The sequence below is a fragment of the Triturus cristatus genome, chromosome 7, assembly GCF_964204655.1.
Source record: "Triturus cristatus chromosome 7, aTriCri1.1, whole genome shotgun sequence".
NCBI classification, from domain to species: Eukaryota; Metazoa; Chordata; class Amphibia; order Caudata; family Salamandridae; genus Triturus; species Triturus cristatus.
In genome coordinates, this window is record NC_140590.1 from 1,600,600,670 (window position 1) to 1,600,615,407 (window position 14,738).

General features: G+C 49.9%; 1 protein-coding gene across 1 annotated transcript in view; it reads right to left on the reverse strand.

Moving 5' to 3' along the window:
• The window catches only part of SYCP2 (synaptonemal complex protein 2), a 4,998,961-nt gene that overhangs the window by 334,155 nt on the left and 4,650,068 nt on the right, over positions 1-14,738 (reverse strand). Inside the window, exon 43 of the mRNA XM_085615168.1 lies at positions 1,449-1,527. Within this exon, the coding sequence (XP_085471294.1) occupies positions 1,449-1,527 (79 nt within the window). The remainder of the gene's footprint in view (positions 1-1,448; positions 1,528-14,738) is intronic.

Below are 14,738 nucleotides of genomic sequence, written 5' to 3' on the forward strand. Positions count from 1 at the left end.
TTGTCAAGTCCTGCCATAGGAGTGGCTTATAGGTTTATATGTGTCTGTATAGGGTAGTGATATAGGTAACCTATACCGCAGTAAGGGGTGCAAGCACACCCTTAGCCAGGCTGCAGTAGCAGACCTGTGGTGTCATTTTGGAGTGCTTCCCAGGGGTGGCATAATACATGCTGCAGCCCCGGGTGGGCCTCTGAGGTACCTATGCCCTAGGTACATAGTATACCATATACTAGGGGCTTATAAGGCACTCCAGAATTCAAATAGATATATACCTAATGTACATGGAAACCATTTTAGAGAGGAAGCAGCTAGGCTGTGGTCCTGATTAGCAGGGCCACAGCCAGACTAAGGTCGAAAAACAGTGAAACACCAGCAAAAAGTGGGGGTACCCATGTGAAGCAGATCCTACTCTCCTACACTAAGAATAAGGTAACGAGTAAGTTTATAGATTTGGGGCTTTTGCTGGCGAAGAGGGCGATTACAGCTCATTGGAAGGACAAGAAAGGTCCTAGTTTTCGGAGATGGTGAACCAAGCTTATTAAAAGGGCGGAATGTGAGGGGTCCACGAGATTGGAGTTGGCGACCCGCGCTAATAGCGGCAAGGGGCTGGAGATGGCGAGAGCTTGGGAAGCGCTAGTACAGTTATTAAAAATCCCGGATACGAACTCCGATGAGGAATCGGGTGCATCAGAATTAGATGCGCCGCCCTGAGGGGCTACATCTCTCTAGGCGGACGAACATACTGGTTTTTCACATGGGAGCCACCTCTGACAGCAGAGAATTGCATTCTTATTTGATGTTTTGTATTTGTTTACTATCGACACAGCTGTGACTTGTTACCACCAATAATCACATATAGCTGTTACTCCAATGGGGAGAGGGGCGGGATAAGAGGGACGGAAGGGGGATTGCATTTCGGAATGTCAGGTTCATGGCAAGAGGATGGATATTTTTATTTGACACTGGCAGGACTGCTTATTGCAAATGGGTTACATTTGGCATTACAACGATCCATGCTTTGCAACTCCTGTGGAGCCTGGTTTCTTTAGTTATAAATGACTGTCCGATATGTGCGATATTCCTCATTTATAGTTCAATCTCATAACATACTACTCTGAATGTAATTATATACTGATATTGAATGCAATTGTGTTGTGTTATTTAAAACAATAAAAATATATTTTAAAAAAAAATGGGTAGAAATGTGCTAGAAATTGTAACACCCTATACCTATTTCTTTTCCTTATACAGCTCCTTAAAACCATACTTATTCATGTATAATTGATCATTTTACAGTTCATTTAAGGTTTACCAATTAACTATCCTTTGTCTCCCTAAACCAATCCTTTCCAGGGTGTACACTGATGACCAGGTGAAAAATCCATATTATAGCCCATGCCTGAACAAAAATTCATAAAATGCTTTTGAAATGTATGAAAGAACTGTACCTCTGAAGTGAAAATATTTTCTTCATAGTCAATGCTGTGGGAAACATTCTTTTCAAATGAAGATTTCAGATGATGAATCCTGGTTTTAAGAGACATAAATAAAAAGATTCAATATGTTTGAAAGTGGAATCATGACTGTATCATAAAGATGTTAATATAAATGAAAAAAGAAGGATACATGTACCTTTATGGTGATTCCATAACTCTTAGAGCCCTGTTATGAGTCAAGTGTTAATATTGATGGGATAAAGGGGAAGAGCACACTGTAGTCTTGGTCTGCGAAACAGCCAACATAGCTACCTAGTGTTGGACTTGGCCCTTTGTGGATAAAGTTCCCTAAACTTTTTGCTTTCCCCCTAGACGTTTTTTTCTGATATCGTGTTGCCAACTTAGATGCTTTGGGCACTTTGCCACTGTTAATCAGTGTCAAAGTGCTCCCTGTATAAAGTGTAATGGTAATTGGTTGTCCATGATTGGTATGTTTGCCTTACTAGTAAATTCCCTAGTAAAGCGCACTATGTGTACCAGGGCTGGTAATGCAACTGTTACTAGCGGGCCTGCAGCACTAATTGTGCCACCCACACAAGTAGCCTTAAAGAGGGAACTCAGGACTGCCATTGCAGTGCCTGCGCACAGTTTGTCAAACTGCCATGTTGTTCTGACAAGTGCACCCACTTGCCAGACCTTACCCTTCCCTTTCTATGTACATCAGACACCCCTATGGTAAGTCCAAGGTACCCCCTGGGCAGGGTGCAGTGCATGTGAAAGGTAGGACATGTACTAAGGTGTGTACCAAGTCCTGACAGTGAAATAATCCATTTCGGTTTTCAGTGTTGAAAGGCCATCTTGCCCATAGGACAGAATGGGGAGGCTGTGTAATATGTTTTCCAGCCTATTCTCCCAAAGGCTTAAGATGGAGAGGTGAAGTTTAGGGTGCCTGAACTCACAATGTAATAACACATCTTTTTATGACGGTGGTTTTTGCATTGTATTTTAGAATCCACTCTTTTAGAAGTGGCTGGGTTTTTGTGCTCTAACATTTCTGGGTGTCTCTGCCTGCTTGTGGATTGACCGTCTGGATTTGAAAGCGATAGGATCGGGGGAATGTCTTGACCCAGGGGAGGAGGTGAGTCTCAGTGACACTGTGTGCGTGTGCTTTGGGCAGCCTGAGACCTTCTTGAGGTTTGCCTTGTTATCGTGCACCCGGAATCCAAGAGAGTCTCAGCGACACTGTGTGCGTGTGCTTTGTGCAGCCTGAGACCTTTGTGAGGATTGCATTGTTATTGTGCACCCGGAGTTAAAGTGAGTCTCAGCGATGCTGTGTGTGTGTTCTTCGTGCAGCCTGAGACCTTCGTGAGGAGAGCCCGGTGATCGTACACCCGAAGCTCAAGTGAGTCTCAGCGACGCTGTGTGCATGTGCCCTGTGGCAGCCTGAGATCTTCTTAGCAGTTGCGGCCCGGCAGCTCCGGAGGAGCTGAGCCGCTGGCCTGAGCCCGCCGTTGCCAATTTACAAAAATGTTGACGCCTGGGGCGGGGTGCAGGCTCGGAGGGAGAAGCTCTCGGCCTCTCTCTCATTCCGGCAGCGTGAGCCTCTGCTTCGGCTCGTATCGAACAAGCTACTTACCTTCGGTAACGATGTATCTGTAAGAAACATTAGTTAGTTAGATTCCTCACCTTAGAATATCCCCAGGCGTCAGGCTGGATCCGGAAAGATTTTTGTAGCAATACCCCTTGCGCGTCGCTACGAGTACTTAGACGCCGCCCTTGCGCGCTGACGTCAGTTCTTGTACATAGCTTTCCGCGCCAGGAACGCAGAGCCATGCAAGAGACCGACACTGGTGCGAAAAAGTCTAGGGCCCTGAACAGGATGACCTTAACCCTAGATGTCGGTTTGCAGAGCGGGGAGGATGGGTGGGTCGGTGAGGAATCTAACTAATGTTTCTTACAGATACATCGTTACCGAAGGTAAGTAACTTGTTCATCTGAAAGAAACACGTTAGTTAGATTCCTCACCTTAGAATAGATACCCCAGCAATACGAACCCCAGTGGAGGGTCTGCGAACCAAGATCACACCAGAAAGTCCTGGAGGACAGAACGGCCCAAGAAGCCATCTCTCTGGACTTGGCTGTCCAGGCAATAGTGCTTGGCGAACGTGTGCAGTGAGGCCCACGTCGCCGCCTGACAGATGTCCTGCAAGGGAACTCCCCGTCCCAGGGCAGTAGTCGCCACCGTGGCCCGGGTGGAATAGGCTCTCAGCCCAACAGAAGAGTCCTTTTTCACCAAAGAGTTACAAACCTTTATACACAATACGACCCACCGTGAGATGGTCCGCTTGTGTACAGCCCTCCCCTTCTTAGCACCTACGTAAAGTTGGTCGTCCACCCGGAACTGTCTGGTGCGGTCCAAATAAAAGGACAGCGCACGTTTGGGGTCCAGGCGGTGGAGCCTCTCTTCCTCTTTTGATGGATGCGGAGGCGGAAAGAAGGTGGGCAATATGACAGATTGCCCGATGTGAAAGGTGGTCATCACTTTTGGAAGAAAAGAAGGACGAGTCCGGAGGACAACCTTGTCCGGATGAACAAAAAGAAAGGGAGGCTTAGATGACAGAGCCTGGAGCTCACTCACCCGTCTAGCCGAGGTGATAGCTACCAGGAAAGCAGTCTTAAGAGTCAGAAGACGAAGGGGACAATTGTGAAGAGGATCAAAGGGAGCGCACATCAGAAAGGTCAAGACAAGATTCAAATCCCACTGAGGCATTACGAAGGGGACAGGAGGAAACATGTGAGTAATGCCTCTAGCCCCTTCGCTGCTAGGCCTTTTCCCCTCCTGTGCTAAGCCTTTTTTGGGCTATTTGGGGTAGTGCGCGCTTAGGCCCCTGTAACTTTTTGACCACATTAGGTATCCACGCCAAATTTGCGTTCTTTTCTTCCAACATCATGGGGATTCTAAAGGTACCCAGGGAATGTGGATTCTCCTAGAGGGTTCCAAGAAATTAGTCAAAATACAGCAAAACTTTGTTTTTTTTGTGAAAAATGGGAAAACGGGCTGCAAATGAAAGCGTCTGGGTTTTTCTCTGCAAATGGTATCAAAAGAGGGTTTGTGGGGCTGAAATCACCTTTTCTCCAGCTTTTAGGGAATGACAGAATTTTGTCAGAAAACCAACATTTTTTACACAGTTTTGGCATTTTTCTGGGACATACCCTATTTTTGCTATTTTTTGTGCTTTCAACCTCCTTCCAGTTAATGGTAGAAATGGGTACAAAAGAAATAATGGATCCTGGAAAGCTATACATTTTTGAAAAGTAGACAAAATTCTGAATTCAGCAAGGGGTCATTTGTGTAGATCCATCAAGGTTTCTTTATAGAAACTACCAGTTAAATATAGGAAAAATTAGTTGAAAAAAGCAGCCTTTTGTGTCAACGTTTTCACCTGTAACTATTTCTAATTATGACATCTCTTTGAAAGCAATGTACCGTTATATCCGCTGGACCTTCCTGGTTGTGGGGATATATAGGACTTGTAGGTTCACCAAGAGCCCAACGAACCCAGAGTAAAAAACAGAGCAGCATTTTGTAATGGTTTTTTATTATGTTCCGGGTATATAGCAATTATTGTGGGAAAATGTATACATGGAAAAATCAGTATGAAAGACACCTATGTATTTCTGAAATGGGAACAAATTACAGAGTTTAGAAACAGTGCATATTTGCACATTTTCGAAATTGGGAATACTCATACTAGCATGAGAATTATTGGTCATTTTTCAAAATGACTTTTTTTTACACAATGTCTTTCATTTGGAAGGGAGAAATGAATCAAAAAACAATAGGTAATAACAGTTGCTTTACAAATCTGAACTACCCTAAGTCTCCCGATAAAAATGGTACCTCACTTGTGTGGGTAGGCATAGTGCCCACGACAGGAAGTGGCTCAAAACCTAACGTGAACACAGCACATTTTCACAATGAAAATTTACACATTTTTTGCGAAGAGTCTAGCTGTAGTTTTTTAACCCTAGCTCTGCCGGCACCTTGGGAAACCTAGCAAACCTATACATTTTTGAAAACTAGACACCCAGGGGAATCCAGGATGGGGTGACTTGACTGCCTCCCACCATGATCTGTTACCCAGAATCCCTTGCAAACCTAAAAAATTGACAAAAAAAACACATTTTCCCCACATTTCTGTGGTGGAAAGTTCTGGAATCTCCGTCGATCCATAAATTTCCACCCACCCCGTGTTCCCCTAAGTCTTACGAGAAAAATGGTACCTCACTTGTGCAGGTTGGCCTACTGCCCGCGACAGGAAATGGCACAAAATGCAATGTGGTCACACCTCAATTTCGCAGTGAAAAATGACCCTTTTTTGGCAAAGTGCCTAGCTGTAGTTTTGGAACCCTAGCTCTGTCGGCACCTTGTGAAACCTAGCAAACCTATACATTTTTGAAAACTAGACACCCAGGGGAATCCAGGATGGGGTGACTTGACTGCCTCCCACCATGATCTGTTACCCAGAATCCCTTGCAAACCTAAAAAATTGACAACAAAAACACATTTTCACCACATTTCTGTGGTGGAAAGTTCTGGAATCTGCGTGGATCCACGAATTTCCACCCACCCCGTGTTCCCCAAAGTCCTACGAGAAAAATGGTACCTCATTTGTGCGGGTCGGCCTAGTTCCCGCGACAGGAAACGGTGCAAAACGCAACATGGTCACACCTCAATTTTGCAGTGAAAAATGACCCTTTTTTGGCAAAGTGACTAGCTGTAGTTTTTGAACCCTAGCTCTGCCGGCACCTAGGGGAACCTAGCAGACCTATATATGTTTGAAAACTAGACACCCAGGGGAATCCAGGATGGGGTGACTTGCGTGCCTCCCACCAGGGTCTGTTACCCAGAATCCCTTGCAAACCTAAAAAATTGTCCAAAAAAAGACATTTTCCCCATATTTCTGTGATGGAAAGTTCTGGAATCTACGTGGATCCGCAAATTTCCACCCACCCCGCGTTCCCGTAAGTCCTACGAGAAAAATGGTACCTCACTTGTGCGGGTCGGCCCAGTGGCCGCGAAAGGAAACAGCGCAAAGCGCAACATTGGTCACACCTCATTTTTGCAGTGAAAAATGACCATTTTTTGGCAAAGTGACTAGCTGTAGTTTTTTAACCCTAGCTCTGCCGGCACCTAGGGAAACCTAGCAAACCTATATATTTTTGAAAACTAGACACCCAGGGGAATCCAGGATGGGGTGGCTTGAGTGCCTCCCACCAGGGTCTGTTACCCAGAATCCCTTGCAAACCTAAAAAATTGACAAAAAAACAAATTTTCCCCACATTTCTATGATGGAATGTTCTGGAATCTGCGTGGATCCACAAATATCCACCCACCCCGCGTCCCCCAAAGTCCTACGAGAAAAATGGTACCTCACTTGTGCGGGTCGGCCTAGTGCCCGCGACAGGAAACGGCGCAAAACGCAACGTGGTCACACCTCAATTTTGCAGTTATAAATGACCCTTTTTTGGCAAAAAGTGACTAGCTGTAGTTTTTGAACCCTAGCTCTGCCGGCACCTAGGGAAACCTAGCAAACCTATATATTTTTGAAAACTAGACACCAAGAGCAATCCAGGATGGGGTGACTGGAGTGCCTCCCACCAGGGTCTGTTACCCAGAATCCCTTGCAAACCTAAAAAATTGTCCGAAAAAACACATTTTCCCCACATTTCTATGATGGAAAGTTCTGGAATCTGCGTGGATCCACAAATTTCCACCCACCCAGCGTTCCCCAAAGTCCTACGAGAAAAACGGTACCTCACTTGTGCGGGTCGGCCTAGTGCCCGCATCAGGAAACGGCGCAAAACGCAACGTGGTCACACCTCAATTTTGGCAGTGAAAAATGACCCTTTTTTGCCAAAGTGACTAGCTGTAGTTTTTTAACCCTAGCTATGCCGGCACCTAGGGAAGCCTAGCAAACCTATATATTTTTGAAAACTAGACACCAAGAGGAATCCAGGATGGGGTGACTGGAGTGCCTCCCATCAGGGTCTGTTACCCAGAATCCCTTGCAAACCAAAAAAAATTGTCCAAAAAAACACATTTTCCCCACATTTCTATGATGGAAAGTTCTGGAATCTGCGTGGATCCACAAATTTCCACCCACCCAGCGTTCCCCAAAGTCCTACGAGAAAAACGGTACCTCACTTGTGCGGGTCGGCCTAGTGCCCGCGTCAGGAAATGGCGCAAAACGCAACGTGGTCACACCTCAATTTTGGCAGTGAAAAATGACCCTTTTTTGCCAAAGTGACTAGCTGTAGTTTTTTAACCCTAGCTATGCCGGCACCTAGGGAAACCTAGCAAACCTATATATTTTTTAAAACTAGACACCCAGGGGAATCCAGGATGGGGTGACTTGAGTGCTTCCCACCAGGGTCTGTTACCCAGAATCCCTTGCAAACCTAAATAATTGTCCAAAAAAACACATTTTACCCACACTTCTATGATGGAAAGTTCTGGAATCTGCATGGATCCACAAATTTCCACCCACCCAGCGTTCCCCAAAGTCCTATGAGAAAAATGGTACCTCACTTGTGCGGGTCGGCCTAGTGCCCGCGACAAGAAACGGCGCAAAACGCAACGTGGTCACACCTCAATTTTGCAGTGAAAAATGACCTTTTTTTTGCAAAGTGCCTAGCTGTAGTTTTTGAACCCTAGTTCTGCCGGCACGTAGGGAAACCTACAAAACCCACACATTTCTGAAAACTAGATACCCGGCGGCTTCCAGGGAGGTATGGCTTGCGTGGATCCCCCAACGTTTCCTTACCCAGAATCCCCTGCAAATCTCAAATTTAGCTGAAAAAATCACTTTTTTCACACATTTTGGTGTGGGAAAGTTGTGGCATCACCGGGCTCACATACATTTACCACCACCCAGCGTTCCCCCAGGTCTCCCGGTAAAAATGGTGCCTCACTTGTGTGGGAGGCCCAAGTACCCGCAACAGGCAAGGGCCCAAAACGTAGTGAGGCGACATTAAAATGGCCTATGGCAAAACCACCTGGTTTTGCAAGGGGGGTCACTTGGGTTTTTGGCCCGGTGCTCGGCGGCCATCTAAGGGAAACCTACCAAACCCATACATTTCTAAAAACTAGACACCTGGGGGCTTCCAGGGAGGTATGGCTTGCGTGGATCCCCGAACGTTTCCTTACCCAGAATCCCCTGCAAACCTCAATTTTAGCTGAAAAAATCACTTTTTTCGCAGATTTTTGTGTTCTGGGTAAGGAAACGTTGGGGGATCCAAGCAAGCCATACCTCCCTGGAAGCCCCCGGGTGTCTAGTTTTCAGAAATGTATGGGTGTGGTAGGTTTCCCTATGTGACGGCTGCGCTAGTGCCCTAAATCCACAGGTAGGCATATTGCTAAAAACAACTCTGTGCCTAGTTGACTTTCTGCCACCCGGTGGGGGGGCATCGGGGGTGGGGGTTGCCCTGATATGCCCCCAAGGGGGGCAGAAACACTGTTGCTATTTTTGGGGGGTGGCGGCATTGGCAGCCCCCACCCCCACACATAAAAAAAGCCAGCGTAATCGTTGGCGTCCAGTGGGCTTTTTGCCCCCCAAGGGCGGCAGATTGAGGGCTACTGCCCCTATCTGCCCCCCCCCCCGGGGGGGGGGCAGAAAGTCCACTAGATGCCAGGGATTTTTTTGGGCAAATTTTTATTAGGGTGGGGGCTGTTCAAAACGGGCATGCCAATGCCCCCACCCTAATTAAAATTTGCCTAAAAAATCCCTGGTGTCTACTGGGCTTTTTGCCCGCCCGGGGGGGCAGAAAGGCTGTCATTTTTGCGGAGGGTGGGTGGGGGCATGGGCATGCCCATATTGGGCAGCCCCCACCACAAATTATAAGAAAAAAATTAATCCCTGGCGTATAGTGGGCTTTCTGCCCCCCGGGGGGGGCAGATTAGGGGCTACTGCCCCCAACTTCCCCCCAGGGGGGGGCAGAAAGGCTGTACATTATGCGGGGTGGGGGCATGGACATGCCCTTCATGGGCAGCCCCCACCCTAATAAATTATTTGCGCAAAGTAAATATCCCTGGTGTCTAGTGGGCTTTTTGCCCCCCCCCCCGGGGGGTGCAGATTGGGGGCTACTGCCCCATCTGCCCCCCAGGGGGAGCAAAAAGACTAAATGACTCTAAAAATATTTGGGGGGAGCAAAAGCCCTTGCCTAAGGGGCCGCTCCCCCCTCCCTGGTGTCTAGTGGGTGGATCCCTGCTTGGGGATCGCCCTCCTGGGGCGATCCCCAAGCAGGGATCCGCTGGGGAGGGGTACCATTGGAAAGGGGAGATTCTCCCCTTTCCAGTGATACCTCTCCCGTCTTTCTACGTGCCCGGGGGGCTGAGATAGCCCCCTGAGCACATACAAAGTTTCGGTTTCTGTGCAATGAAGACAGCGCGACGTGCGCACTGATCTTCATTGCACAGAAACCAGGGAGGGGGCCTCGGGAGCTGGGGAAGCTCTTCCCCAGCTCCCAAGGTCAAAGGGATTAAATAGAAATCCCTCTGCTGTCTGCAGCAGAGAGATTTCGTGCCCCTGGCCTCATGACGGAATGGTTCCGTCATGAGCACAGCAGCACCGATGCTCATGACGGAACCATTCCGTCATGAGCATCAAAGGGGTTAAGAAAACGCGAAACAACAGGGGACTTGAAAAGAGAAGGCTGATCAGGAAGCCGTAAGAAAGCAGAGATTGCAGAAAGATAACCTTTCAAGGTGCCCAGAGTAGAGCCCTGCTGGGCCAAAGAAAGAAGAAAGAGTAGAACCTCAGAAAGAGGGGCGGAATGCCACAAATTTGTTCCACCTGCAGGCGTATACCGATTTTGTGGAGGGACGCCTGGCTGCCAGAACGACGTCACAGACTTCAGGAGGCAAGTCAAATGGCATCAACTGTCGCCGCTCAATCTCCACGCATGAGGTGGAGACTGGACAGGTTCGGGTGGAGGACCGTCCCCTGCTGCTGCGACAGAAGGTCCTCCTGAAGAGGCAGTCGTACCGGAGAATCGATTGACATACTGAGTAGCTCGGGATACCAGTACCTTTGTGCCCAATCCAGAGCCACTAAGATGACTTGGGCCCGGTCGCGCCGGATCTTCTTCAGCACTCTGGGCAGAAGTGGTATAGGCGAAATGGCGTACAACAGACCGCAACTCCACTCGCGACGAAAAGCGTCTCCGAGCGAGTGCCGCCTTGGAAATTCCAACGCGCAGAACTGCTGACATTGCGCGTTCTCTTCGGTGGCTAATAGATCTAACCAAGGCTCTCCCCACTGCAGAAAGAGACCTTGCGCCACGTCCGAGTTCAGACGCCATTCGTGATCCATCATGCACCGGCGGCTGAGTTCGTCTGCTCTGGCGTTCAGAGAGCCCGCCAGATGTTGAACACCAGGATGATGCCCTGGTGTTCCAGCCATGTCCAGAGGCGCAGAGCCTCCCGACAAAGGGTCCACGTCCCCACCCCGCCCTGTTTGTTGCAATACCACATGGCGGTGGTGTTGTCCGTGAACACCTGCACGACACTTCCCCGGACAGAGGGAAGGAAGGCTTTCAGTGCAAGCCGGATCGCTCTCAGCTCCAACAAGTTGATATGGAGTTGGACTCCGCCGGAGACCAGAGGCCTCTGATCTCCGCCTCTCCCATATGGCCCCCCATCCCAGGAGGAACGCGTCCGTCACTACTACGTGCTCCGGTTGGGGTAGGGAGAGGCATCTGCCCCTGATCCAATCGCGGTCCGTGAGCCACAACTGCAACTGTTTCGCAGTGCCCTCCGAGATCAAGACATGGTCGGACAGGTTGCCTCGATGCTGGGCCCACTGAAACTTCAGGTCCCACTGCAGAGCCCGCATTCGCCACCTGGCGTAATGCACTAACAGGATGCAGGAGGCCATCAGCCCCAGAATCCGCAGCACCAACCTGACCGAAACCCAGGATAGAGGCCGAAAGATGGGAATCAGAGCCTGAATATCCCGGACCCGCTGTTCCGGAGGATAGGCCCGGAACTGCGCCGAATCGAGAGCCGCTCCGATGAAGAGGAGCTTCTGGGAGGGTCTCAGGTGTGACTTCGGCACATTGATGGAGAACCCCAGCAAATGCAGGAGGTCGGCCGTAGTCTGGAGGTGGGAGACGACTTGCTGGGGCGAGCCCGCCTTCAACAGCCAGTCGTCGAGATAGGGGAGGACTGGAACCCCCGATCTGCGCAGATGAGCTGCGACCACCGCCATCACTTTCGTGAACACCCGAGGGGCACTGGTGAGGCCGAAGGGGAGCACGGTGGACTGAAAGTGCTCCTGACCCACCGTGAACCGCAGGTAACGCCGGTGGGAACCAGAAAGTAGTGGGAACAGCAACCATGGCCTACTTCTGGACCGGGAACGTGCTTGACGGCCTCTTTGGCCAAGAGGGCCGTAACTTCCTCCCGCAGAAGATTCAAGTGATCCTCCGACATACGGTGGCACTGCGGTGGCATGGCTGGAGGGGTCGTCTCGAAGGGGAGGGAGTGGCCCCTTCGGACGATTTTGCAGCACCCACCTGTCCGATGTGATGGATCGCCAGTGAAGCAGGTGATGGCGAACTCTGCCGCCCACTGGCGTGGAATGGGCCTGAAAGCTCGGACTAGGAGGGCTTTGAGGCGGATGCTGCCGGGGTGGATGTGGACTGACCGGCATGTTGTCCTCCAGTACGGCGGAATCCACGTCCGCGTGCAGGTTGGTTCTGCGGCCAGTGGCTAGGAGGCCGTGAGGAGGCGCCCCTTCCTTGGCCACGAAAGGGGCGAAAGGCGGAAGTTTGCGGCCGCGGGCCGAGAGACCCAAGGACTTGGCCGTAGCCCGGGAGTCCTTAAAACGAGCCAGTGCACTATCCGCCTTCTCACCAAAAAGGCGTGCGCCATCAAAGGGCATATCCATGAGGGTACTCTGGACATCGCTGGAACCTATGGATGCCTGAAGAACAGATGCTGGCAGGCGGCCAGGTGGAAGATGTCCGGTGGATCCAAGGATGGATCTTGAAGGAAGAACACCTGCATGCAGAGGGGACAAAGTCTGGGTCACTAGCCAGTGACTGTGTGGAACCAGGAAGGAACCAGGCGGTGACGTGCAGAACACAGGTGATGTCTTGAAGCTTGTCTCTGCAGCTGCGTGGACCAGGAGGCGTCGAGGACGACCAGAACCAGGGTACGAGCCGTCCCACGAAGGATCTTGCTGCTGGCGGAGTCGGCGTCCCGATTGGAGTCAACAAGCCTTGGCAAAGGCACCCCACGCGGAATGGGAAATTCGCTTCAGGTGCAGACCAGGAAGGTCTGAGGTGCTTCTCTTTCACAGGGAAGCAAGGGCCAGTCTGGAGGAGCCAAACCAGAGGTGAAAAGTCAAGGTTTCGTCGTCACTGAGGCTACTAGCCAACGGGCAAGCAACCGGACAGACACGTCGAGCAGGAAAATGCAGAAGGGCCACACGCAGAACTCGTGGAGTGTGGAGGGCTGATATTCGGTGCAGAGGGTGCTCGGGGTTGGGGATTCTCAATCCCCAGAGCACAACTTCGAGGATGCCTCAGAAGCTGCGCTGGAAGCTACTCGCCAATTTTCCCAGGTAGCCGGTGTGAGAAGTTGGCCTAATATATGATGTCACTAGTTCTAGTGTACACCTTGTATCAGTCCAAACAATCCTTATGGTGATTGGTTGTAAAGTCAACCTTATAGACTAGCTATTCTAGTGGTAGCATGGACAAGAGCAGTCTTATGCTAAGCTCTATATGGCATGTGAAGCCAGCTGTTATACCATTTGCAATCCCTTGAATACCAAATGAAAGGACACCACCACAGATATATATGAAAATAGAATGTATTTATTCTAGTCAAAATACCCTCAGCACTGTTTATGAGATTCGAGGTAAGTACAACACAGTCTTATTCAAGCATACAGAAGTCACACAGGTAAATAATACAGTTAGGCCCTAGGGGCCACGCAAACCATATACTAAGTAAGTGGTATAAGGACCATTGTCACGAACACAGGTTAGGCCTAGGCCTAGGGAATCGCTGGGGCTACACTATACTACCAGTTACTATGCAGTGGGAGGCCCACGGGATTCAGGTGCAGAGTGGAAATACTTACGCGTAATGCGTTAAAGTCGATAGAATTAGTGATGTTTAGGAATTAAGAGTTTTAGGACACTTCAGAAAGAGCTAGGAGTTAGAGACTTGGAAACTAGACCCTAGGATAGTCAATACCCTTGTGAGCACCGGAGTACTCAGTTTACCTAGCCCACGGGCTGCGGGTGCATAGGTGTGAAATTGCGTCGGGTTTCGTCGTCGAATCCTATGGATGCCTGAAGAAAAGGTGCTGACAGGCAGTCAGTGAAGAGTGTCCGGTGGATTCCAAGGTTGAAATCAAGAAGGAGGGTACCTGCAAGCAGAGGGGACAGAGTCTAGGTCACCAGCCAGGAGCTGGGAAGGAACCAGAAAGGAACCAGGCGATTTCGTGAAGATGCAGGTGAAGAGGTGAAGCTTGTCGCAGCAGCCACGGGTACCAGGAGGCGTCGAGAACGACCAGAACCAGGAGGCGAGCTGTCTCAGGAGGGCTCTTGCTGTTGGCGGCGTCGTTGTCGAGTTCGGACCCAACAAGCCTTGGCAAGCGCAACCCACGCAGGATGAAGGATTCGCTTCTGTTGCAGACCAGGAAGGCCTGAGGTGCTTCTCTTTCACAGGGAAGCAGGGAGCAGTCTGGAGGAGCCAAACCAGTGGTGGAAAGTTAAGGATTCGTCGTCACTGAGGCTACTAGCCAACGGGCCAGTAACCGGACAGACGCGTCGAGCAGGGAAATGCAGAAGGGCCCCATGCAGAACTCATGGAGTGTGGAGGGCTGATCTTCGGTGCAGATGGTGCTTGGGGTTGGGGCTTCTCAATCCCCAGAGCACAACTTCGAGGATGCCTCAGAAGCTGCGCTGGAAGCTAGTAGCCAATTTTCCCAGGTAGCCGGTCCCACGTCTCTCGTCGCCTCCACGGTTCTCAGCTTGGCTGTGGATGTGGATCAGGGTCGGAGAAGTCTGGAGGTCAAGGCGCTGGTCAGGCTCTGCAGTCGGTTCCTCGTAGAACTTGGGCAAAGCAAACGGCAGGTCGTTTGTTGGTGCCTGTTTGCACAGGGTGATTCTTCAGTCTTCTTGTCGTCGAATGTCGAAGGTCCAGAGTTTTGTGTCTAGTTTCAGTTCAGGATAATCCAAAGTCCTAGGGACTCAGCTCCCACTCTTATACTAATCTGGGGG